General features: G+C 32.7%; 1 protein-coding gene across 2 annotated transcripts in view; it reads left to right on the top strand.

The window, feature by feature from the left end:
- The window catches only part of LOC124371662, a 42,622-nt gene extending 17,576 nt beyond the window's left edge, over positions 1-25,046 (top strand). For both annotated transcript variants that reach the window (XM_046830000.1, XM_046829999.1), the window contains one exon: positions 18,628-25,046. In XM_046830000.1, coding sequence (XP_046685956.1) covers positions 18,640-20,880 — 2,241 coding nt within the window. In that variant the 5' untranslated portion in view covers positions 18,628-18,639 and the 3' untranslated portion in view covers positions 20,881-25,046. The remainder of the gene's footprint in view (positions 1-18,627) is intronic.
- The last annotated feature ends 854 nt before the right edge of the window (positions 25,047-25,900 follow it).

Raw genomic sequence — 25,900 nt, 5'->3', positions numbered from 1 at the left:
TCAACACTATAAAAACTATTGTCTGTTAACAATCTTTTAATACAGCATTTAAAACTTTTCGATGGTAGATTTTTAAAGTAAAATGGCAGATGATTATATAACTTAATGGCAGTATATTTAAAGCTATTTTGTGTTGTACTGTAGGATACTAAATCATTTCTTAGTTCCTGCCTATTTCTAGTTTTTCATAACTGTGGTAATCACTATTAGATTTGAAAAGATGTATGTTCTGTTTTACACAAATAAGGCACTGATAAATGTAGATACATGGAATTGTCATAATTTTGTTAACTTAATAAATAAATTCTTACAATGGGATCTAGTTGGAGCTTTACAAATCAATCGAACTGCCTGCTTTTGCAAGACAAACAGACAATGAGAGTAAGAGCATTGGCCCAAAAGATGCACCATACATTAAAAAAGAATGTATATAACTATAATAAATTAGAAGAAGAACATCATTAGAAACTGTGTAATTTAATTTTCTTAACATAAAGATACCTCTAGTGATCCTGGGTAAAATATAATTAATGTGAGAGAACCATTTTAAATCAGATTGCAACAGAACACCAAGAAAACTTAACAGACTGAATATCTTTACATCTATTTAAAGACATTGCTAAAATCTTGTGTCTTTTCTAAATTTAAAGACAGACTATTAACATTGCACCAATCCGAGAGTAAACCAATCTTAAAATTAAAAAATATCAGTGATTTTGTCCTTCACAAGTAACATTTAGGCAAATATCATCAGCATACAAGTGACACTGTGTATTATCATCATCTAAAATAGCTGGCAGATCATTAATATATATGATAAACAAAAGTGGTCCTAAAATAGATCCTTGCGGAACAACCATTAACAACATCCCTAAAACTAGATAACGACCCATTAAAAAAACACACACTGAGTTCTATTACTAAGATAGGACTCAATGAAAGACAAAGACATCTGATCAAAACCCATATGTTTAAGCTTAACCAACAGTGATTTATGCTGCACTGTGTCAAAGGCCTTTGAAAGGTCAAAGAACCTTGATTCCACACAAAGCCCCTTCTCCATGCCATCCAGACAAGCCTGAAGAAAGGCACGAAACCGCATCACAAGTGGTGCGATTCCTTCTAAAACCAAACTGCTTGGCTGAAAGCAAAACAATTTCGTTCCAAGTAATTAATAATTTGTAGGCTTTATTAACCTCTCAAAAACCTTTCGAAAAAACAGGTACAAGGGACACAGGTCGAAAACTATGATACTCATCCTTACTGCCCTTCCTTATAAACAGGAATCACCTTACTTATCTTTCAGTTTAATCAGGAAAATAACCTACATCTAAACATGAATTAATAACACTACATAAAACATCAGAAATATAATAACTGCTTATCTTTAAGATTTTAGAATTGAGATAAAAGACATCCTGACTATTACTATTACTGCTACTTAAAGAATTTATAGCTGAGAAAACATCTTCAACACTTACATGAGTAAACGAAAAAACAGAAGTCACATTATTATAAACATTTGACAGATAAAAACTAACATTAAAATTACTATTTGGTATATTACTGACTAGATCATTAATACTGTTGATAAAATAATTGTTGAAACCTGTAGCAGTTAAATTAATACTATTTTTGGTATCGGCTTTAGCCTTACTATTGACAGAGAGGTTATCTTTGACAATGTTTCCAAAGTTGTTTAGGTTTGTTGGAAGAGTTTAGCCACCAATGAATTATTATAACTGAGTTTTAGCTAATCTGATCTCCTTGCGGTAAATGTTTTTCAAACCTTTTATATGCATCCAGGAAATATTGAGAATTTGTATCCTTACTTAAATAATAGTAATGTAGACAGGATTTCCTTAAGAGCTATTAAATCAGGAGAGTACCATTTATTAATATTAGAATTTACACTAGATCTTTTTTTGACAGTTTTAATTGGAAAAGTTAAATTAAATACATATAAGTACTGTATTGTTACACTCTAACACATGGTTCCAGACATTGTTGCAATACGTGTATATGTATAATATGTGTTTTATTGCAGTATTTTTGGGAAAATAAACCATTTCCGTTTCATTTCATATACCTGATTTGGGAAAAAGTATCAAATTTATTCAGTTGCCAGGCAAAATTGAACAACACTTTCAAAGTGAACAGGTCTTTTGAAACACTCTGATCCGGATCAGTTGTTCACTTAACTGACCAGTTCGAATTGAACGACACATTTCTAATGGCCACTGCCACTGCACGGCTAACCTCAAAACAAAATGCAAGCTTCTTGCATACATCTGTAACTACATTAATCTGTTCAATTAATATTTTACGCTTAGACTTCGACACTTGTATATGCCTACACAAAAAAAATATATAGTTATAGAACAGGTAAAGTAGCTGCAGTGCAAACAAAACTGTGAGAGCGAGACACGATCCACACAGCTGATAAACAGATACAAGAAGGTGCTGGTCCCACTCCCCACCCCAACTCCCCGCTGGAGGGGGGCCCCTCCTGCGCAGTACTGCTCAGAAATTTGCTTTTGCGCAGGTTTCTTTAATAGCGGTTGACCTATAAAAACAAATCCATGTCTTTAAAATTCAAATAATTAAAAAATTATGTATAAAATTAACCGTGGCTAAACCTAATTATCAGTAATAAATTTAAGTTTTCACTTATTTCTACTGTTAGTATGAGACATTTTCAATTTCATTCAATTGATTTACAATACCCAAGGTATCACACCCTGTTGACCTGTACTCTGAATTGAGTGCACTTATTGATAGTCTGATGTTTACTGGAAGAGCATTCCATAACTGACAAGCAGAAACTACTATTTATTTATAGTAGTTGTTGTATAAATTGTAATAGATAATAAGGACCTGTCCCTCCTTGTACTTTGTTTACTCATTTCAGACATGAATTGAAAAAAAATTCTCGATAAATAATTGGACCAATTTGTATTTAAATATTAAGCAACAATGTGAGTGAGTGATAGTCTAAAAGATCTTTAAAAAGATAATTGTTTGAAGTAGGACATTATGTGATAGTTATGTCTGAGATAGAAAATTAATCAAATGCAAAAGTTCTGAGCACACTGAAGTTTATTAAACAGTTCTACAGTTATGTCATTAATGGTTATGGCATAGTAGTTACAACAGTCTTTTAACAGCTTTATTTTAACACCCAGAGATAGATATAAAGTCAGCCGCTGAGGCTGTGAACTCTGACAGGAGACCCTTTTACACAGCGAAGAAGATCTTTTTACTTCCTCAGAGTATTCCATTTCCTGATCATTTATTTTTAATTTGGGAGCTGTAGTAAAGTCAGTAGAAATCAATGTTTTGTGCTCCAATCAGCAATGCTCCAGTCAGAGTAAAATAAAGAAAACAAAGACAAATATTTTCTTGAAGTTTTACTAGTATATAATGTTAAAATAATGTGATATTTGTTAGGTTGGTTTCAAAAACAATGACGTAGTATCATCACCTATACCAACAACAAAAAATAATTTCATAAATACATTTTTGTTTTTTGACCTTTATCTTTAATCCATACAACCAATATAAATTTATATAATAATATGCCCATACATTACTATGGAGCCAATAACTCTTCACTTTTAGACTTATTTACTGAGCAATCATCGTGTAAAAAATATTAGCCAATTAGATACTCTTATACTAAATGCATTGATGGCAGCAATAAAGAGTTCTCATTCCTGTCCAAAAGAAAGTGACATCAAGCCATGTAAATTTCTCATTTAGGTTGATCCCACTTGTAATTATGTTATTTTTCAGTTTTTAAATATTGCTATTATTACAATTTAATAATAAACACAATAAAAAACAAACTTCCATGTAATACCCAATAAATTTTTATAAGTTTTAAGGAAGATTTCTTTTATGAATATTTTCTCTATTCATAAACTGAGGTATGTGTACTATTCTAAGGAAACCAATTTAAGCATAACCGAATGATTTTGACATTTTTATGTAAATATAACAGGAGAGAAAATAACAAGATGTAATTAGAAAGTAAATACACTTGAAATACACACACATAAAGGATTGTCTATGTGTGCATGAGTAGATATATGACAGCTGCTGCATGTAGAAGAGGTGGGCTGGTTAGAATCAAAGAACTTAATCCAGCCGCATTATATTCACCATGTGATGGTATGGTCAATTTTGGTACTCAAATTTGGTCAATGTTTATACAGTTAGCAAATACCCTTCATTTCGATTGTAGCTCTTTTCAAATGTGTCAACCAACTTTAAAATATTTTAGCTGCAACCCAGAGGGATAGGGTGTACTTTTAAATCATATTACAAGATGACTACACATAGCTTCTGATACCAGATGGAGTTCAAGTGTAGAATCAGTAGCTTCCATTGCATAAAACTTAGCCTAAATTATTACAGTTTACAAGCAGTTATAAATAAACTTTAACTTGTGAAAGAAGTATAAAGAAAACTAGTGCAAAAGGCTTCATGAATAATTCTTTAAAATTTAACTTTATTTTGACTGGTATTTGGGCAGATCTGTAGATTAAATTAAAATAAGAAATATAATTCTGCAGTCTCAGGACATTACACTTGAAAAACAAAAGGGCAACATCCAAAATGTTACAGTGGAACATAGAAGAGATATATGGTCTGTTTATTTAGAAAATGTGAAATCCGTCTAGACAGCTTTAGTGGTACCTGCATTGTTGAAGCATTAAAGAAGAGGAATAGAATATTCCTCAACAAAAATGTTGAAGCAATAGACAAAACATTCTATTGAAGAAACATGTTTTGTGATTATTTTAAAGTTATATTGCCACAGAACTAATAGACAATAAATATGATACAAATTTGTAACACTTTTAAACTTGTTTTACATTTTAATTAAATCTCAAATAACAAAGACAAAAAATTAAGAGAAAGAAGACATGGTAAAAGCAGTTCAAAACCTAATATTAAAATATCCTGGTAATTTGACAGGGAATCTAAAGTTTGAAATAAATAACTTATATATTGTTTTCAAATCCAAAGATTTACTAATGTGAAATTGAAGAGGTCTATGGTAAAAGGGCTGATAACCAGATACCATACTTTTGGGGGGAAACAGGCAAACAATAATTGACTTGATTGTACTTTTTTACACATAAGAGTTGTGGCTTCAAAACCTTTAAACAAAATAAAGTTTAGAATCTCAACTTTTATATTACAAAAAGAGATATTTTGTTAAGTTAGCATTTGAAATATAAATTATTATGAAAAAAATGCATACACCCTTTTTCTAAGATGGCAGTAACCCATATTTTTATATGCCCTTTTTTAAAAGAAGCCCTTATTCTAAAGATTTACAGCTCCAAGTATAACTAAATTGTTATTAACATTATCATTAATGATCTTTAACCCAATGGGGACTGCATAATAAAAGGCTAGGCTATAATGTTTGGTCCAAATTATTTGTAGAATGTTTTTATCTTATTTTTATGCCTGTTTTGTAACTTAGGTCTATTTAGCTGCATGCACTAAGGAAATGTTTATGGTTAACAATTAATTTAAACACAATTTTATAATAACTATTATATTTATTACAATTAAAATTCTTACATTAGGAGGTAAATTTCTTAGCTTTAGTTTATTTGCTCACCAGCATGATTGTCCACAAAAGCAGCTGTCTCTTCTTCTTCTGCGAGAGAAACAGTTCTATTATGTGAGACTCTTAGAAAACATTCTCAAACAATTTAACGTCAGTCTCATTAAGAAATCTAAATAAATTTTGAATGTCCTTTTCCTTAGCAGCATTAATTTTAACTTTATCAGCTGGTAGAAGAGTTTCGTAATCAATATAAACCTCATGTTTCTTGCAGTACTGAATAGGGCAATAATCCCCAAAATATGAAGTTGACACCAGAACTCCTCCCAAAGGTGGGTATCGAAGACGACAATATGACTTAACTTTAAAAGCCGTTCTCTTGGATGTTATTGGCTTCTGAAAAACATTCTGAAATCCTGTAGCCCAATACAAGTATTTTTTAACAAAGAGGCACCATTTTTCAAGATCAATAGGCTGGGGCTGTTCCTTGCAGCTTGTAAGACTTCTATATACTTTTGAAGATTGTGGATCTCCTCCTCAGTTTTAACCTTGGCCCCATAGACTCCGAAGTTCCTATCATTCTGTCCAAAACTGTGACCAACAACTGGAAAAATGTGGGTTACTGGAATCCCAAGCGAAGTTGCTAACCAGCTGCAGAATGTTACCATCATTTTATTCCTATTTTGTCCACTTGTGCTATTTGACAAAAGATAGATCTCATCACATCTGATAATTTCAATCTTTTTCTTAATAAAATCATACAGGAATGAGCATACACTTTCTGGATTTTTCCTTGCTTCAGTCTCTAAAGAATAATACAAAGCACTGCTGCTATCATTATGACAGTGCACATTAAATAAATATACCCGAAGAAGACGTCTGTAAAACTGTGCCGTTCCATTTGTTTTTGGTAAAGGTAAATTTTGAGCATAATCAAACTCCAAAAACAAAATCTTTTGGTCAATATCTACACATTTTTTTAACAAATCATCTTTCATTGTCCTAAAGGCTTTAAATTTTCTGCAATGTAATTCATACGGTACTTTGCATTTATTGTTAGGATTGCTCTTAAGTTTCACTACACATTCCGAACAGTAGTTACAAAACATCTCTTTGAGGGACTTGAAACCCATAGTTCATTTTGTGGAGAAAGAAGTGATGATAAGTTTCATAATTTTAAGAGCTTTACCAGTTTTTTCTTTGTAGGAATCAGTGAAATTGTTGTACAAAACTTTTGTATTTAGGTTAGAGTTTTTAAACTAACGTTTCTTTGTTTTGTTCCGGGAGTAATGAGACTCACGGCTAGGGAACATCGACAGATGTGTTTTTGCAAGATCCCAGATTTTATAATCAATTTTGTGAGGTCAATTACTATGAGTCCCACGCTTTTCAACAAAAGTATCACCAGATAATACTTTTTTTTTAATAATTCTAAGTCTTTTTTCAGAAATTTGAAATAACTCAAAAGAAACTGTCTGCAAACACTTGTTTCAGTCCCATTAACTCTAACACAGTATTTCCATACAATATCTCTTTTTAGTAGTACCTACCAAGTGAGGACTTGCGCTTTGTGATTTCACCAGTTCAGAGAGAAGGGCATCTTGATTTTTTTTCGAAGCGCAGTTAAAAAACTGATGAAATAAATCCTCTTGGTCACTTCCTTTCACTTTAGTCCTACAGCCTTGCTTACAACAGTTTAATACAACACAAAATGTCTTACTAGGCTTGCACTCTTCAGATCGTAATTTCAAATAACTTTCTCCAGAATACTTACATTTTTTATTGCTTTCACGGTCTTCAACAGATTGCCTCTTTTTTCCTTTCTTACATTTTACTGAGATGTTTTCAATATTAGGATTAACACTCATGTTCAACAAAACTAACCTCACTTTACGTCAGGTCTACACAACATAACCTAGTCAAATCACCTTCACTTAAGAGAATAACAGCAGAACTGGCAGCTGCATCGTTGTGCATCATCATAGAAAAAAATTCATAAAATGAAAATGAACAGAGATACAATGATAAAATTTTGCATGGTTGCCAATAGATACATGATAAATCGAAATAGACCATCTTCGGTAAAGGGCGTATGCCCAGTTCGCCCGTTTACCATAGACCTCCTCAATTTAAAAGCTTCTCTGTGTAACAGCTATGCTCATTTCCATGCTTACTGCTTTTAGATAATGATATTTGATCATATATAATACAATATATTCATAGTTTCAATATTATGTCATAACAACTATTTAAGGAAATAAAACATGTATAATCTAAAAAAATAATAACTTTATGTACATATGTATGGATGAATTTTATATTAGAACACTGTACCAAATAATTTTGAATTCAAAGAACAATTTCTGCTGTGGACAGATTCTGTCGCATTGAATAAGCGACATTCAATATTCCCACCGCCATACAGTGCAGTGATCGTATGAGGAAACGGAACAAAAATAATAACTACTTAAAACTAATAAACATAAGAAATAGTAAAATACACTTCATTTTTAAAATGGGTATATATTTGTGTATTGTATATCTACTTTAAATACAAAAAAATTCAAATAAAACAAAATAACATTATACTCAGGCATAAGTTGTATTGTACTTTTTTTAAAACATTACATAATGATATATTTAATTAATATTTCTTGATAATAAAAATAATACTTTAAACTAACTTGGCTGAATTCTGAAGATATACTCTTAGCTTAAACATTGGAGTACAACTTTTAATGTTTATGTTCAAATTCACTAAAAATATAAAACTAAGTTACGCACTATAGCAATAAGTTTTATCAGATTCTGTAAAAGATCCTTCTTCACTTGAACAAGTTGTAGCTAAATCGAACTTGAGGTTAAAAGAAGTATTCTCATCAGATCTCTGTTAGAGCACTCTCTAGAACATTTATATGTGTGATATAATCGATTCTGACATCCTTATGCCTAGCTTCCAGTGTGTCCACAAACAACTGGCCAGTAGGAAGAAAAATTAATCGATTATTTCACACCTGTGTACAAGCACTACTGTACACTACTGAGCATGTAGTACCAACTACACAAACTAAGATAGAGTTACCTGATTTCATCCAAAAGAGTTCTAAACCTATCAGTACAAATTGGAACTCCACTGGCAAGAACTCTTAAAATAAGCGAAAACTTGTCAATCAACCTCTTATCCATCCTTATTATCAGAATTGAGATCAGAGTTGGAGAAGAAGCGTCTTGTCATGTTACCATCGTTCGTAGAACTATAACTGGGTTCGTAGACTGAATTTTTTTGTTGTGTCTACAATATTATTTCCTCGGATTTGCCAAGTTTTGATAGTTATTCTACATCTAATAGATGAAGTATTAAAAAAACTTGATTCAACAAAGCAAACCATGAGTAGGTAAACCGAATTTGAAGTTTACAATACTGATAGAGGATGTTTGAGTACCTTTTCACTATTCATTAGTATGGGAGTAGCTCCACAAAGTGTAGATTATGGCTTTGGATTAATACACACGATCCTACCTGTCTTAATATTACCAAGTTTCAAAGGTACCATGGCTAATACGAACAAAACTTGATCACTACTGTACTATTATTTCCTGCATCCTGATATCTTTGTATTGGCTGTACCATTGCTGCCATCACACACACACTTGCAAATAGTTTCAATGAATCCAGGTTCCCTCCTAAATTTAAAATTTTTATTAAACACAGGTGTCATTTGCAGTTTACTTGAAGGTTTACCTTGTAAGTTTACCTCGGATGATCCGCCATTATTAACTTCAATTGGAATTGTAGATTGTTTAGCTTTATTCAATTTATACAAACTATGAAAACAATCTGAATTTACAGAATTATCAATAGGGGTTAACGCATTATATTTATGCTCTGATAAATAAAGTGGCAACATTTGATGAGGAATAATAGATGATTGAAGTTGAATTAATAGTAATAGAAGTTGAAGTAGTTCCCGCTGCAACACTAGCAGGGAACTTAACTTCTGGTGTACTGCTGCCTAAAAGTTCTGCTACTCATCTTCTCATAGTTTTTGTGGATATTTCCTTACAGCGTTTTTTTCCTTCCACGAGCTTGGCTTGGTCCTGAAATACTCTTTTGAAGGGCTTCTATCAGACTGCATGTAAAGTTACATCTGTGTCTGTGTGTCACCTATTACTCAATTTTAGACAAAAGTCAGCAGATTTAGTCCAACCTATTCAAATTTAATTTAGTACTGCTTTATTTTTTATTTTGTAAGAAACAAATTGATTTATTATATATCCTACTGGCTGACCCGGCAATCATTTTATCTATAAATTCTTATTAGTATGTGCGAATGTGGTGTATGAATGGAAGAACATAGAGTGCTGTAAACAATGATGAAATATAAAAATTAAAAAAACATTAAACATTCATATTTTCTCATTTAATATAATTTATTCTGTATAAATAATGATTATATATGATACATATGATAATATTACTAATTACAACATCAATCCTTTAATGCAATGGATTCTACAATATTTTTTGCTAGCCAATCTGTAGCTAACACAAACAAACTGAATGGTTTGCCCACTCGAGAGCATGCCACATATAATTGCCCGTATGAAAAGCAATACTTCTACACAGATGCTTTACTACAACTTACGATACAAACCTGTATAAGACTTGGTTTGTGTGATTTATATTTGCGACACTAATGTTGAGTTTCCCTTCTTTCCAAGATCAAGAAAAAAAATTAAATCTGATTTTTTTTATGGTCATTGTAATTTACTTTGATATTAATGTTGCTTTTTTCATTTCTGATTTTGCCTCTATTCTGTTCAAAAAATACAGGGTGTCCCATGAAGAAACGGAGAAGAAACTGTCAGGACTTGTTCTTACGGTGAAAATAATGAAAAAAGTTTATATACACATAGGTCCAGAAACGCTTAGTTAGCGAGCTATACAGGGTGAAAGATTTCGCCCAGATTTCAGTGCCACCATTAAAAGGGAGCCCTATTAAATTATTTTGGGCGTTACCCAGGACGTAATTTAATGTATATTATGCAAATTGAACTGAAAAATTGAATAAAATTGGTACCAGACCTCTAGCTGCAGTAATTTTTAAGATATCTGAAGAAATACGCAAAATTCGGTTTCATTTAGGTTTCAAGTAGATTAACTTTGTTAAATGTGTAACAAACACGTAAAATTCTTTAACAAAACTTGTAAAGAATTAATTTCTCAAGATAATGATGTAAAATAAGCCAATAAAACTTATATGTAAACTTTAAGAAAATCAATTTTTAATTTAAAAAAATAACGTACGAAGAATAGACAAAATCGGTTACACTTTTTTTCTTGCTGAACGTACATGTTTATAAACTTTTATTTTCACTTACTATTGCAAAAAAAAAATAAATGCTAACAAAATAACTAATCTTAGTTTAGTAACTGTTCGAAATTCCTTCCTTCACAATGCACACAGCACTCTGCTCGATGTAAAATATTTGTGGTGGCTCTGCGAATTATGTCTGGATTGTTTCTTATACTGTCAAATGCGTTGCGAATTCTAACGAGTAATTCTTCCTTGGTATCAACTTTACGTTTATACACCATAGCTTTGATATGTCCCCATAAGAAGTAGTCAAGAGGCGATAAGTCAGGCGATCGTGGTGGCCAGTTGATTGGTCCACCACGCCCAATCCAGTTCAAGAAATTAACTTTCAAATGATTACTAGCTACTAAAGAAAAATGAGGAGTTGCACCATCGTGTTGGAAAATCATTTTTAATCTTTTTTGTAAAGGGATATCTTCCAAAAGAGCCGGTAAATCATTTTTCAGAAATTGTTCGTACATATTACCTGTAAAAAACCAATGGTCCTAGAATTTTGTCATCAATAACGGCACACCAAACATTAATGTGAAATCTGTGTTGGAAAAAGGTTTCTACGGTACCATGTGGATTTTCTTCGCTCCATAAATGACTATTTCTATAATTGAAGGACCCGTTTATCGTGAAAGTTGCTTCATCAGTAAATAAAATTGAATTCACCCTATCAGCATTGTCTAAAAGCCAATAAGAAAAGTTTAACCGTAAAGGGTAATCTGTCGGCAGCAAATGTTGTACCTTTTGCAGGTGATAAGGATGAAGTCTCTCTTTACGCAAGATGCGCCACACTTTGTTTCTCGGTAAACCAGTGCGATACGCAATTCGCCTCGTACTAGTACCCGGGCTACGATGAATATGTTGAATCACTTGAAGTTCATCGTTAACGCGATGATGTGCCTGCCGTTCAACCGAAAACGAAATTGTTGGAAATGATCCATTCGTTCTTAAAACTGAAACACTGAAGAAAAGGTTTTCGCATTCGGAATCTGCATTGCAGGAAATCTTTCCTGATATTCACGTCGAGCAGCTTCCGCATTTCCATTAGCATCCGTAACAGAACATTATGTCGGCATATTCTTCATTAGAAAATTGAAACGGCATATTCACTTTTATACTGTATCAATATTTACACTTAACTTATCTGTATGACACTTCAATATAAAATATTCAAAAAAAGTTCGTAATTGTGATTGTTGAACAGCTGTTAGTACTGCCAACCTATGAAAATAATATTTTTGTTACAAAAGTTGTAGAATAACGTAAATTAATTCGCAATTATTGTTAAGTTTCAGATTTTATGACACTAAAGTTTTTTTACTAGTATGTAATTCATTAGAAAAAATAGAAGAATGTTTCTATAAATAAAATCTATACATAATTATTTTCAATAATTAACATGTTTTCTCCAAATATTAGGATGTACATGCAGTAAGAAAAAAAGTGTAACCGATTTTGTCTATTCTTCGTATTTAATTATTATTTAATTTAATTAAAAATTGATTTTCTTAAAGTTTACGTATAATTTTTACTGTCTTATTTTACATCATTATCTTAAGAAATTAATTCTTTACAAGTTTTGTTAAAGAATTTTACGTGTTTGTTACACATTTAACAAAGTTAATCTACTTGACACCTAAATGAAACTTGTTTTTGGACACCGAATTTTGCGTATTTCTTCAGATATCTTAAAAATTACTGCAGCTAGAGGTCTGGTACCAATTTTATTCAATTTTTCAGTTCAATTTGCATAATATACATTAAATTTTACATCCTGGGTAACGCCCAAAATAATTTAATAGGGCTCCCTTTTAACGGTAGCACTGAAATCTGGGCGAAATCTTTCACCCTGTATAGCTCGCTAACTAAGTGTTTCTGGACCTATGTGTATATGAACTTTTTTCATTATTTTCACCGTAAGAACAAGTCCTGACAGTTTCTCCGTTTCTTCATGGGACACCCTGTATATATACATACACAGCTCTAAAAACCCCACTTTTGTAAAAAAGACAAATAATTTAGGTTTAATAACAGTGTTTAAATGTAAAGTAAATGACAGACTAAATTGTCTCTTATATCTGCATTTCTAGCAGTTACCCGCTCCTTTGCACACAGTTTAGTAGGTGTTGCACGTGTTGACCAACACTGGTTTGAGTGAATTTTTATTTCCGGCGCCAATGTTCAGTTTGCCTTGTTACCACGATCAAGAAAATACGTTAAAAGTTCATATTTATGGCTATTCTAATTTACTTTGTCAGATAGTAACAATATCTTTTAGATCTGTTACTTAGTATTTGATTAAAATGCACAGCTAAAGTATATTAACAATGACACTACGCGTTTGTTTCCTTTTTAACTGAAAAACGTTGTTAATATTTTAGAATGTTTAGAGCTGGAATTAGTACATTAATTCAAATGCACAGTCCAGCAAATTTTCATTTAGCATAGTTCTTGCCGACTGCTTCAAAAGGTGTCTTCGATGTCAAATTCTGACCATCTTATGTTTTGTGGTATTTTGTAAAATAGATAAGTACTTACCTAATTGCTGAAATCTAAAACAACGTTAGAAAAATATTTTCACTCGCTATAATGTAATCAAATTTAAAATAATAAACAATGTTTACATAGAAGTTGATAACATTAAAAATGCTTTTTTACTTAATATTTCAGAACTTTAAAGGGATTGAGTTGCTACTTTAAAGACCAGTGGGGCGAAGCCCGGAGGGATTTTAGAAATAAGAATATGCATATATTCATCCAAGGGACCTTAAGAATCTCCATGTCAAATTTCAGCGCAGTCGTCGTTTGAATAGTTTACGGTTGAATAATACAGTGGTAATACTGCTCATATTTAAAAATTGAATGATAGAAGATATAAATATTTTTGTAGGCTGAAGTGTCATTCGAAAAACAACAAAATTACAAAAGACGCAAGGTACACGTACATGTACTCTATTATAAAGTGGTCTAAAATTGAAGCTTAAAGTTCAACCGAAAGTAATTTATTTTAATTACAAATATACATCTTAACTTAGCGCCTTCGAATAGTGTTTGGCTATATAATAAACATAATTATCTCGTATTTGCAGTTTCCAATATGCAGGCGCTTTGAAAACTGATTTTCTAAATTTCATTGGTGGTCCACCCTGAACACTTCAGGATATGAAAAATAGATAGTAGCCAATTCTCAGACCTACTGAATATGCATATAAAATTTGGTAAAAATCTGTAAAGCCGTTTCGGAGGAGTAACGTAACTAACATTCTGACACGAGAATTTTATATAGCCTATAAGATATAAATAATAAAGTTGTTTATTTTGTAGATTATAATTTTTTTAATTTGTTTTACTCAAAAGTAACCGAAATTCTGCAATAGGTAAGGATATTATCACCACAGTTCAACAATGTAATATTATAGTCAACTTTAATAAAATGTATAAAATACTAGCAGTTGCCCGCGGCGTCGCACGCAATTTCCCGTTGAAAAACAGTACACTATATTCACGTTCTTTTTCTATCACATTCTAAACATTGCTGAGATAATTGATAGTCGCTCCTTCGTGAGCCTCTTGAGCGCATTATGAAGGTATGTACCATATTTCCTGCCTCTATCTTTCGTGGTTTCTGCTAGGTGTTGATAAGTTATTCAAAACAATTAATTTATATGGATGAATCTCGGTAAAATAATTAGGTTATAAAGAATCAAATTCGGTCTGTTAAAATTAATTTTCTGTCTAAGATATTTCCAGTATTATTGAGGAGTGTGCCTTCAAGGAAATGTATCAACGAAAACCAATTTTGATCATAAAGCGTCTTCTTTCGGCTCTTTTCATTTACCTTCGATCTAACCAAATTCGATTACCTTATGTGCAAACATTCACGGATTTGTACAATGAGGTTGTTTTCATAATAGTATTTTCATTGCATAGATAGTTTATTGATCATTGGTGCAATCTAAATTTAAAATTAGACAATGACGTCTTCTATGCAACCTGCATTACACTACTGATCAAGCAATTTACAATAACATTTTGCAATTCAGAAAAAAATATAGCATTTACGTTTCATAATCAAAATTTAACTGACTTTAAACAGCTGTTGACACTCAGTTGAATTTCGACAAATTGGCTTAAACGTTGTTTACATTTTAAATTTATAAAATACTAGTTGTAATTGATTGATCAGTATTGTAATGCAGGCAATAAATACAAAGTTAATAATTAACTTTTATTTTAGATTGCACCAGTGATTAATTTAAAACATCTAATGCATCATAAATATTAATTTAACATTATTATAAAACCAATCTTAATGAACAAAGTTGTCATTGTTTTCACATATGGTATTTGAAACTGGTGGGCTTTCTGGTATGGCATTATAACCATGTCTTAAGGAAAAACAGAGAACAAATTCTTTCGCAGACTACAGTCTGAAAAACAAAAGGATTTCCCCCTTATACCTCAAATAGAGGGGAAGTTGGTAGGATTCCCCCCTAGATTGTAATAGGCTTCTCAGTCATACGTATGTATGTACATTTTCTTTATCAGGAATCAAAGCAAACTCAAGTGTGGCACTGGAAATACCTTAGACCGAAGGTGGATTACAAAAGCCAGGTTGCGGGTAACAAAAATATGAAAGTTCAGATATGTTTAGAATGTGAATATGAAAGAAATATAGTAAATAATAAAAGATTATTCGCAAACAAAATAACCAACCAAATGCAAGATTTAGCTGGGCTTCAAGAAGTGTCCAAACTACATTAAGATTAAACAAACATAATTTTTAATACTGGATTATATATCAATCTATTAAAATAAAAACACTAATGTAAATTTTCAAAACAAAGATGATTACTGTTTTATTTATGCAATTAGCCTGTGATATAGATAGACCAAAAGCTCATTCAGAGAGTTAAACAGCATAACATTTATTTAAGAGATGATACTCTTGACAAATTTCGATTATCCTCTTTCACCAAATGATATAAAAGTATTTGAATAAAGAAGTGTTAGTTCTAAATATAGATATCTGAAAATGTCACCAAATATTTATTAAGGTTATGTACTTTTCCGTCGATAGTAAAATTTGTTTTTGTCAATGAAGGTTAGTTTTGGGAGTGCTGCCCCATTATCAAATCATGCTAAGAATCGATCACGTCGTAATGTTATACGTAATAATAAATAAAACTATAACGCAAATGAATAAGTAGACATACACGCACACACGGAAACACAACACAGCTAAGAAATTTAATTATAATTTAGTTTACAGTATGGCTGGCCAAGGACAGGAACCATGACCTGTACAAGATTGTCGGAAGGCCAGATAACAATAAGTTGTTACATCTATTCAAGTTCAAGGTCAGCGTTATCAAACCGATATTGGTTAGTGTGATGGTTTATTATGCAACGTGCCTACCGCGGACAATGTACTATCTTGCACAAGTTGTACAGTTATTCCTGTCCATGACCAATCATATGTGTAAACTACATTATAATTTAACTTCTTTGTTGTGTTGAGTGTTTCAATGTGTGTGTTTGTTTACTTATTTGTTGTTATTTGTGTCATGTAATTTTATTTATTTTCACAACATTTTCGATTTTTAATCACTTGATAATGGAGCAGCATTCCTAAAACTAGACATCATTGACTAAACAAGTTGGGTTAACGACTGAAAGGTATAAAAAAATGCTACGGTCTGTTTTGCTATCGCTACCATTCACAAGGTGGCCACCCGACCGGGAATAAGCCAGGAATTTGCTGAGAACCTGGAATATTTCAAAAATAATTTTTCCGTCTTCAAGAACGTATAAAATCATAACATAATTTAAAAGCTTCTTGAATCAAGAACTGATTAATATCGAAACATTGTATTTTACACAACGGGGATCGTGAATGAAGATCGACATATGTTCGCTACTTCTGACGGCGGTTGATCTAAGGTTACCTCCACTAGTGTAGTGGGTTTATCTTGATTAGTTCTAATCCTGTGCCACGGCAAGCCTCCGCCCTCCCCCCCCCCAAAAAAAAACAACAATGCATTGGACAATTAAAATCGGCCGACCGATCGTTTCGGACTTCAGTACTAAACGAGTGGTACGCTTTAAGCGGCAGAGCGGTAGTAACTGCAATACAAACGGGTTTTTTGTACTTAAATATTATTCAGTCATTGAAGTGACATCTCCGGACAAAGTTGTCCAACTCTTATTCTTGAGTGAAATAGTGTTTTGAAAAGACGTGTGTTAGATAGATAGCATAGGCCTAAAATGTACAGTGATATAAACAGGCTTAAGAGTTCGGTGCGTTGAATAATATAATGTTTGACGGTTTGATAAGAGGTGCAGCGCGGTTTTTTGAGTACACCATAATGTCAGTTGGATTTTTACAAAGCTTGATAAGATACCTGTTGGAGAAGAAAGTTGTAGGTCAGTTACAACAACTAGCGTCCTGTTACACATTAATGACAGAATGAGCTGAGGGGTGAGCAGCAGTAGAAACATTTAATGTCTAGAATTTGCGGCGGATAAGCACCTGTCGTAACCAGTGTCGGACAGTTTGTTACATGAACTGGAGAACAATGTCGGCTATTAAAATTTCAATTATAAACATTGCCGAGACTTCACTGCCATGTATAAAACAGACTTCGTCTTGACTCCCGGAACAAACAGCGATACAACTGTAACAAGTACTTGCGAGAGTTCTCGCAACTAAAATTGCTTACCTTGTTCACATTATGCTACAATACTTGTTCAAATTCTCTCGCAACTGTACTTGCCAGTGTAAACGCAACTTAATGTTGTTGCCAGTCTACAAACGGCAGACGGCCAGCCAATCGAATCAACCACGCTCATCAGTTTTCATGGTCAGAGATGCTTTGGTTGAACGACGGCTGGAAATCCCGTCAGTTCTCCGGTCAACTATTTATCAGAACGACTTCTACGCACATGTTACGATCGTTCGGACCATTCGAACTGTTCAAACCAAACAGTCCAACGTGCGTGAGAATCTTTGTCATGTTGTTTTGTAATCCTTTACTGTAACGTAACAATACTGATACATTCTTCATGTATTGGCCGCTATTATTGGGATATATTCGGAGCCACGACACTTTCGCGGGACTCTACCCAGGACTACCACCAACGATGAGCATCTGGAAAAGCGTGCATTAGGCATGAATTTCGGACTCCGTGGATATGCGTGAATAATATTTATAATGTCCGTGGAAATTTTACTAGGGGTGGATCGTTTCTGATACTCGATACTGTGTGTAATTGGACATTTTCGACTGGGAAAACTAGGGAATAACCGAGAGTTTGAAAAGAGATTTTGAGTAGTCACCCTCAGTTTTCTTTTAATAGAAAATGTGGAACAGACACTTTGTCTAATACTTGTATAAGACTAATCTGTCAGTTTTAACTTCACAAATTTATATTACTTTATCACTTCAAGAAAACCGCCTCTAACAATATCATGAGTCTGTGTTCTTACACTAAAGTTCTCCTAGGCTTGGTCAAAGTTTGTAACTGCTTGCTTCATTTGTGAGTGTTGACATGCCTGTGTTTGTAAGCTTGCTTTAATTAAAGTGCTTGTAGTTTGTGGTTTTGAGTATTTAAGACTGATGTTTTGAATTGAAATTTAGGTCCAGAGAACTAAAATAATTTGTTTTGTAGGTTTGCTAAATAATGGAAGAAGTAAACTGGAAGAGTCTTGCACTGGAGAGCCAGTTACAATTTTATGAAACTCTTGGGTCAAGGCCATATGATGAGATTGAAAAATCCGATTTGTTCTTATTGAAAAAGAAAGTTGGCTTTGCTACATGTGGAAGTCCGAGTGAACTTCCCAACTGTTCCAATTATAACACAGGCTATAATGAAGACCAATTATATCATATAAAGTCTGTGTGTGACCAGATAATTAAAAAAAGCGATCATGACCCTATCCGTTTTGCTTGTACAAAGTTGATTCTTTATCACAAAAGACAAGTGTGTGATTCATCTGTCTTTAGAATTATTCAAAAATCTGGTAACATTTTCATAGATGCACATGCTAGAGTGTACGAAAATTGGGATCATTTTATGGAAAAAAATGTTCTTCCAGATTGTGAATACTGCTATCCTGTTAATGGAGAGTACAATTGCGAAAATGAATGTTTAATAGGCTTTGCATATTCACCAGCAAAGAAAATAGTTAGCAAAACTGCAAGTTGTTTAGACACAGTTGGATCTGTTGCATCTGTGGCTGCAGCTTCTGTATTTGCAGCAAGTTTATGTGTTTCTATAGCACCAGTTGTTATTACTGCAGCAGGAACCACAGCAGTGTGTACTGGTGTGTACAGTGTATCAAGAAATGTCTGCAATCTTTATGACCGCAAAAAACATGATCAATCGATTGCGTTGAGTGATAAAGAATCACGATCGTCCTGGATATCTATTGCATCTTCTGCAGTTGGTGTTGCAACATTTGGAGCTATTACAAAGGCGAAAAGTGTTGTTGAGAGTGGGAAATCTCTAACAAAATTAAGCTTTTTTGGACTTGAAGCTTTAAATGCAACCTCTGTGGTTTTCAGTGGATACGGTTTTGTAGAAAATTTCATTATTTGTTCAAAAAAATATAGAAAGGGAACTCTTACTAAAAAGGATGTTTTCGATCTATCGTGTGAATTACTGTTTCTCTTCAATGCAATTGCTTCTGCTAAATCTACAAGACAATTATTAAATAATATGTCTGCTGTGGCTACTGAAACTCCAGTGAATCAGAAAAAACTGACAAAAACTCAAAAAAGAAATCTGCTAAAAAGAGCTGCAAAGAGGAGAGCAAAAGGTCTAGTAAGTGTTAAACCTAACGAGTCTTCTTCAACAGGAATTAAAACAACCTTGCAGTTGTTACTTTTTGAAGCTGTAAAATCATATAGCCCAAGAATAGAAGATATTCTTTATTTCTTCCAGTCTATTGGACACGACATTGCCTGTTGGAAAAGAAATGAAATGTCCAATTTTGCATTGTTTCGAAATCTATCCAGAAAATTAGTACACTTATACAATGAATATAAGCATGAAATCGCTGAAGTGTTCAAGAAAGTGGTTAAATATACATCTGTAACATTGGACAAAGTTAAAAGGGACATTCACATTTGGTGTGAAAAAGCCTCTGAAGAAATAAGAGCAACATTCTGTACCAAAGTAATTAATATAGAAGATCAGCTTGAAGTTTTAATTAATGATGCAGAAAGTGACATTATTGCACTTCAGGACAGTTTGAAAATAGAGTGCTCTAGCAGTTCACCCGAAACGAATAGAGAGGAATATGATGATATGGATGACACGAACTTGAGTCAAGAAGCTCAAAATCTGCTATCTCGGTGTGGTGATGTTTTAGAATCTTCATCTTTGTCATGCAAAGATCTTGAAGAATTTGGAAATTTATTTGATGCAGTGAAATTCACGGTTGTTAATGAATTCAAGAACAAAGTTGCAACCTATAAGGAAGCGTTAGAAGCGGCAAAATTTGTTTCAGGAGATGGTTTTGATTTAAACAAATATCACTGTAAGCTAAACATCAGTGAATCTGTTGGACAGCACATGTTTAATGAGACTTTGAGAAATTTAACAGATGACAGCCTTATATACAAGTGCAAGGATTTTCTGAGAAAAATAGAAGCAAGGCCTACTCCAGTATGGGAAGGAGTGAGTGAAGGAATGTTCCTTTATTTTGGGCCTCATGGATCTGGAGATCTTTCAGAATTTGAATTATTGCCAATTGTGAGCAAAGTTGTTAAGATCCCTCTTTGTAACAAAACTTGTAATCTATTGAAAAATGAAAATGTTGCATTGATTGAAATTAATGATAATCCAGACATGAAGATAGTTTGTTGTAGAATAACTGAAGAAAATACTGCTTCTGTTGTGATTATGGTCATAAAGTGAAAAAGTAAACTCTAGAACCTCCATACATTTTAAGTATATTTATATTATCTAATTTAATATTATCTGTTTTCTGTATTTTTGTGTGCCTTGTTGGCCCTTATTTGGTTTAAGATAACTCCATATCTAATCTAATCACCCCCAACATTTTAATGAAATGTCACGCACCATCTCTGATTTGCATGAAACTTTGCACATTTGCTTATAGTTATACCCTAAGAAACCTGTAAAATGTGTTTTACTAGGATTTATATTTTTTTAGTAGAATTTTTAAAATTTCAATATGATGATGAGTAGGTTCCACAGACTTGTTTGTGGAAATGAGTAATAAGATCTTTTCCGTTATACGTATATCACTATTAAAATAGAATTTTTTGGTCGTTTACTTGAGGATTAAGTAAAAATACGACTGCAATGGTTGTAATAAGTTATTTTAAAGCAGGGTTCTGTAGAAGCGGATTTCTTATCTAGTATATCCTTATCTCTGTCTGCGCGATAAGCAAGCCTCTGCCGGCGCGCGCTACCAGTGCGTGTCCATTCCTTGCAGTAACCAGTTTATTGTAGCCTACTCTGAACTTTCTTCACCTAGCGTATGCTCATAGAAGTGAAGTAGACGCAATTAAGTTTTTCTAGCAAAAATCGATTTTTCATAATCCCCGAAAAAATGCCCGTGGCCACGATATGGCTTTAAATGTAAACTCGATAAAGTGGGCTTGTTCTAAACGCGAGTGTCGTGAGTACAAATATATTCGTGTCGACACATATTTAACCAGTTCAAGACTCAAATATTGTTTTTCATTTACTGTTGGTCAAAGAAATTAAGAACAATAGAATTTTGTGGACATGAATTAGAAATCAACGATAACACTACAGTTGATTGGTGTAATTATATGTTGTGCCGACAATATTCTACGCAACCCTAAAGTTGGAGGAACGAACGCTACCGTAGAAATTAATGAAAGTTTATTTTCTCGTAAAAACAATGTTGGACGTGTACTACCACAACAGTGGATGTTTGGAGGAATGTGTCGGAAAGTCGTGAGTGTTTTTTGGTAGCCTTTGCTGACTGTTCCGTGGCTCAGCTGTTGCCCATAATTAATAATATATCCGACCAAGAACAACTATTATTTCAGACGAGCGGCAAGCATATAACGGGATCTACAAAATATGTTATAAACACTACAGTGAACCAATACATACAATTTCTTTGATCTTAACAGTGGTGCACACACACACAAACAGTTGAAAGTACTTGGCATTTGGCAAAACAGCGTAATAGATCAGTGCGGGATCAGTCGTGCAATGTTAGACTCATACTTGTGCGAGTTTATGTGGCGGCGGAGACAATTGATTTATTCAGGCGATCTAAAAATTGTAATAGGCTACGTCTAGTGAAAACAACATTCGACTACAAAACTTAGCTGCGTGCAATAATCAGAGTCCGTGCACCAATAAATTTCCACCAGGTCGTACAAAAAATATAAATAAACTAAGCATTCGCGCAGATATTAAGACAACATTAAAAAAATGACTACATGTAAAACAATAAAGAGTTGACTAGGCCTAATAGTTACAAATAGTGTGCATTACAGTTCATGTCCCTGAACTAATTAATTAATTAATATATATAAGACCCTGCACTAATACAAATATAAATATAACTAGGCATGAATGTGAATATTAAAAATAAAACTATACATGCATTTTGTGAAAGACTACATCTATGAATACAAAACAGTCATGATATGACTTTCTAATCAGTGCTCATTAATCAGTCCATATATCAATCGAAAGACTATTGGCAATCTAAAGGCCATGCAATATACAGATAATAACACTAAACACATGCAGAAATTAAAAACAAATTAACTTAAATAGCCAAGCAGAAGGGAATAGTCAGATTCAAAATATTCAGTTAGGCTGTAGAAAGGGGTATCCGATATCTGACAACCAGGATTTTAGGACAGGCCCAAACTTCTGTACCGGGAGCTGTCTAACTGTAAGGGGTATGGAGTTTAACATTTTAGTGCCTATAATAGGGAAGCAATATGAAATCTTGTGTAACCTAGATCTATTTACATGGACCAAGGCATTTCCTGGTTTCATACCTATGTACACCTGCATTAGTGATGTAGTCATGTTCTTTATGGTTAATTGATAAAAGACCATAATTGGTATATATATATACATTGTACACTGTCATCTGATGTTAAGAAAACAGTGGTCTACAGTGTTCAAGCAACTGTGCCCCACTTAGTACCCTAAGGGCTTTTTTCTGTAACCGAATAACTCTCTAATTACACTGGCAGAGTGCCCACCCCCCAAGGAAAGGGCAGGTCCTTTCCTTTAGACACAAAGGAAAGGACCTGTTCGAGGAAATACTACACAGTATCGCCGAGTATTGGCCTTCTTTGTCGAGTTGAACAGGTAACTAACTTGAATATTACGTATAAAAATAACGGGAATGCATTTGACAGGATTTTAAATAGTGGTATACGTATAACGGAAAAGATCCGAGTAATATATTCAAAAGTTATCATTGTTCAGGTATTAATTAATATTTTGATTTGAAAATTTCTCCTCAGTTTAATAGAAGTATTAAGTTTACAAAAATTCATTCATTTAAGTAGCCAAACTTTTTAAGTTGTGGAATTTATTTTGCATAACGTTATTATAATTCTACAAACCGCTGGGAAGCTGGTAAAGGTATCAAATAAAACCTAAGAGTATATATATTTTTATTGATATGAAAAAACAAAGTAGCTTTTTTGGGTGTTCAATCTTAAATAATATATTTAATACCACTAAATAAAAGTTAAATATTAAGGTGTATGGTACTTGTGTTACTTATATGTATATTTTTAAGCATATTTTCAAGAACAGTCTCTTTAAGATGCAATATTCCATCTAATATGTAGCTTCTATCTTAGAGAAATGTAATTCTGACAATTTTACATCATTTCAGGAAAGTTTCCATAACTGGTTGTCTCTGGTACACTGACAAAACATAAAATATTATCTAAAGGCACAAAGCAACAGTCTTTTCTGAGTTATTCCATGTCAAAAGTACCAATAAAAAATAGTTTTCAAATTGACCATCAGGTTTGGCTAAAACTTTTATATAAAATATTTATACTCTCTGAAATCTTGAAAAATTCGACTCTGACTATGAAAAATATCCATCATTGTTTACAAAAATTGGTTTCCATTCATTATATATTTGTTTTGTAACAAAGAAAGGAGTTGATATCAATTAACTCACATGTAATTATATCTTCAAAGCAGACTCTACTGAATGCTATACGAATAATGTTGAAATGTTTTGGCACCTATGATGTATTTTTAACATCTCCTGATCCATTATGATGTCTCTCTTGTTGTGATGTTCTCACAAAATTATGCATTAAAACATATAAATATTTAAGAAATGTAAAAAGAATTTTTTTTTAAACTATTTTGGTAGTTTTACTAGAAAATTATTTTCCCCCCAAAGGGTATCAAATTAAAGCCCATAATACCCTCTTTAAAATTAGTTATCTCTTAGCTCTCTCCATATTTCTGTAAGTGGATTAAGATATGAGCTGTAAAACTGTACTGTTATGGCATAAGTATAAGCAAATGTGTAGTTTCATGTAAATATAAAATAGTGGGTGACATGACTTGAGTGATGTGTTCTTTTTTGTGTTGAGTAATGAGTGTTAAATATAATTCTGACATCTTCTGTGTAGTTAACATTGAAACCTAAAAGTTGTTTGAAAATAAATAATTAGCTTAACATAGTAATTGTTATTGTCTTAAGTCTTATGAACTAAATTACATTTGTTTATATGATAGAACTTGGTTGATGTACTCTCTGTTTACATTGGTTTGAAACCAATTAAAAACCTACTGTATTTTGTTGTCTCAACAAATAATCTCATAAAGAAGTATTGTGCTTGATAATCACTAACATAAGGTCAGGATAACACTCATGTGTGGAGGGAGGATCTTTTCTCATCCAAGTTGATTCAATACATATCAAAGAAGTGCCTTCAAATTCAGATATAGATGTACAAGAAACATGAATCACTATATTAGGCCTAATGTTTACAATAGTAGTTATTTAGTTTATTTATGCTAATAACATTCTGGAATGTATTTTGCTTTAAATATAATTTGTTCAAATAAAAGGCAGCATTATTTTATTTCCTTTTAACTTGTTATTATGTATCATTTTACTTCTCATTTAATGTTAATATTACAAATTGATATTACAGTTTATTTGCTCTTGTACCAATCTTTGTACACAACATCTTGTTTTATTAGACAGTTATTGGCTTCTGAGTGGTGATATCACTTGGGTTTATTTTTTGATCTCATACTGTGGGTGTCCCAGTCAGGTATCACTTAATTCTGTTAGTGAGGCAGTACATTGCCGCATTTTTTAGCTTCTTTATTTTTTATTTATTAGGACTTTTTGAACCTGAAGAAGAGGGTAGATTTTAATTCTCAAATGTGTAATATCATACTATCCTTTTGAACCATATTGTGGTGTGATAACAGCGTTGTTTGTCTTCTTAATGCGAGACATATGATTTTAGATGTATTGAAAACCAAATCGCTGTTTTGACATAACTGCTGAACTCCGTGATTTATGTGTAAGTATCATATACTCAACTGTACTCGCGTACAACACTGGCTAGCCACACTCTCCAAGGTAATCTTCAATAAAAGGTACAAAGTACTTAGCTCCAATAAAATTCCTTGATAAACACCTCTTTTAATTCATTGGCCCAGGCCCCTCAAATTCATGTTCTCTTCCAGTAACTTGCTTAATCTTCAATATAATCCTTCTTTTCTGTAAATAAATTTCAAACCGCTCTGGCATTGTACCATTGATGCCTAATAAGCTAAGGTGTTATGATATTAACCTAATCAAACCAGTTATAGGCTTTATTCCAATCCTGGAAAATACATCAAACCATTATTCCCTCCTCAAAGATACCAACTTTGTATTCAACTACATGTACGAGACCACCCATGA

The sequence above is a fragment of the Homalodisca vitripennis genome, unplaced genomic scaffold, assembly GCF_021130785.1.
Source record: "Homalodisca vitripennis isolate AUS2020 unplaced genomic scaffold, UT_GWSS_2.1 ScUCBcl_1787;HRSCAF=5849, whole genome shotgun sequence".
Lineage (NCBI taxonomy): Eukaryota > Metazoa > Arthropoda > Insecta > Hemiptera > Cicadellidae > Homalodisca > Homalodisca vitripennis.
Note: the sequence above shows the minus strand (reverse complement) of the source record. Positions and strands in the feature narration are given on the sequence as shown.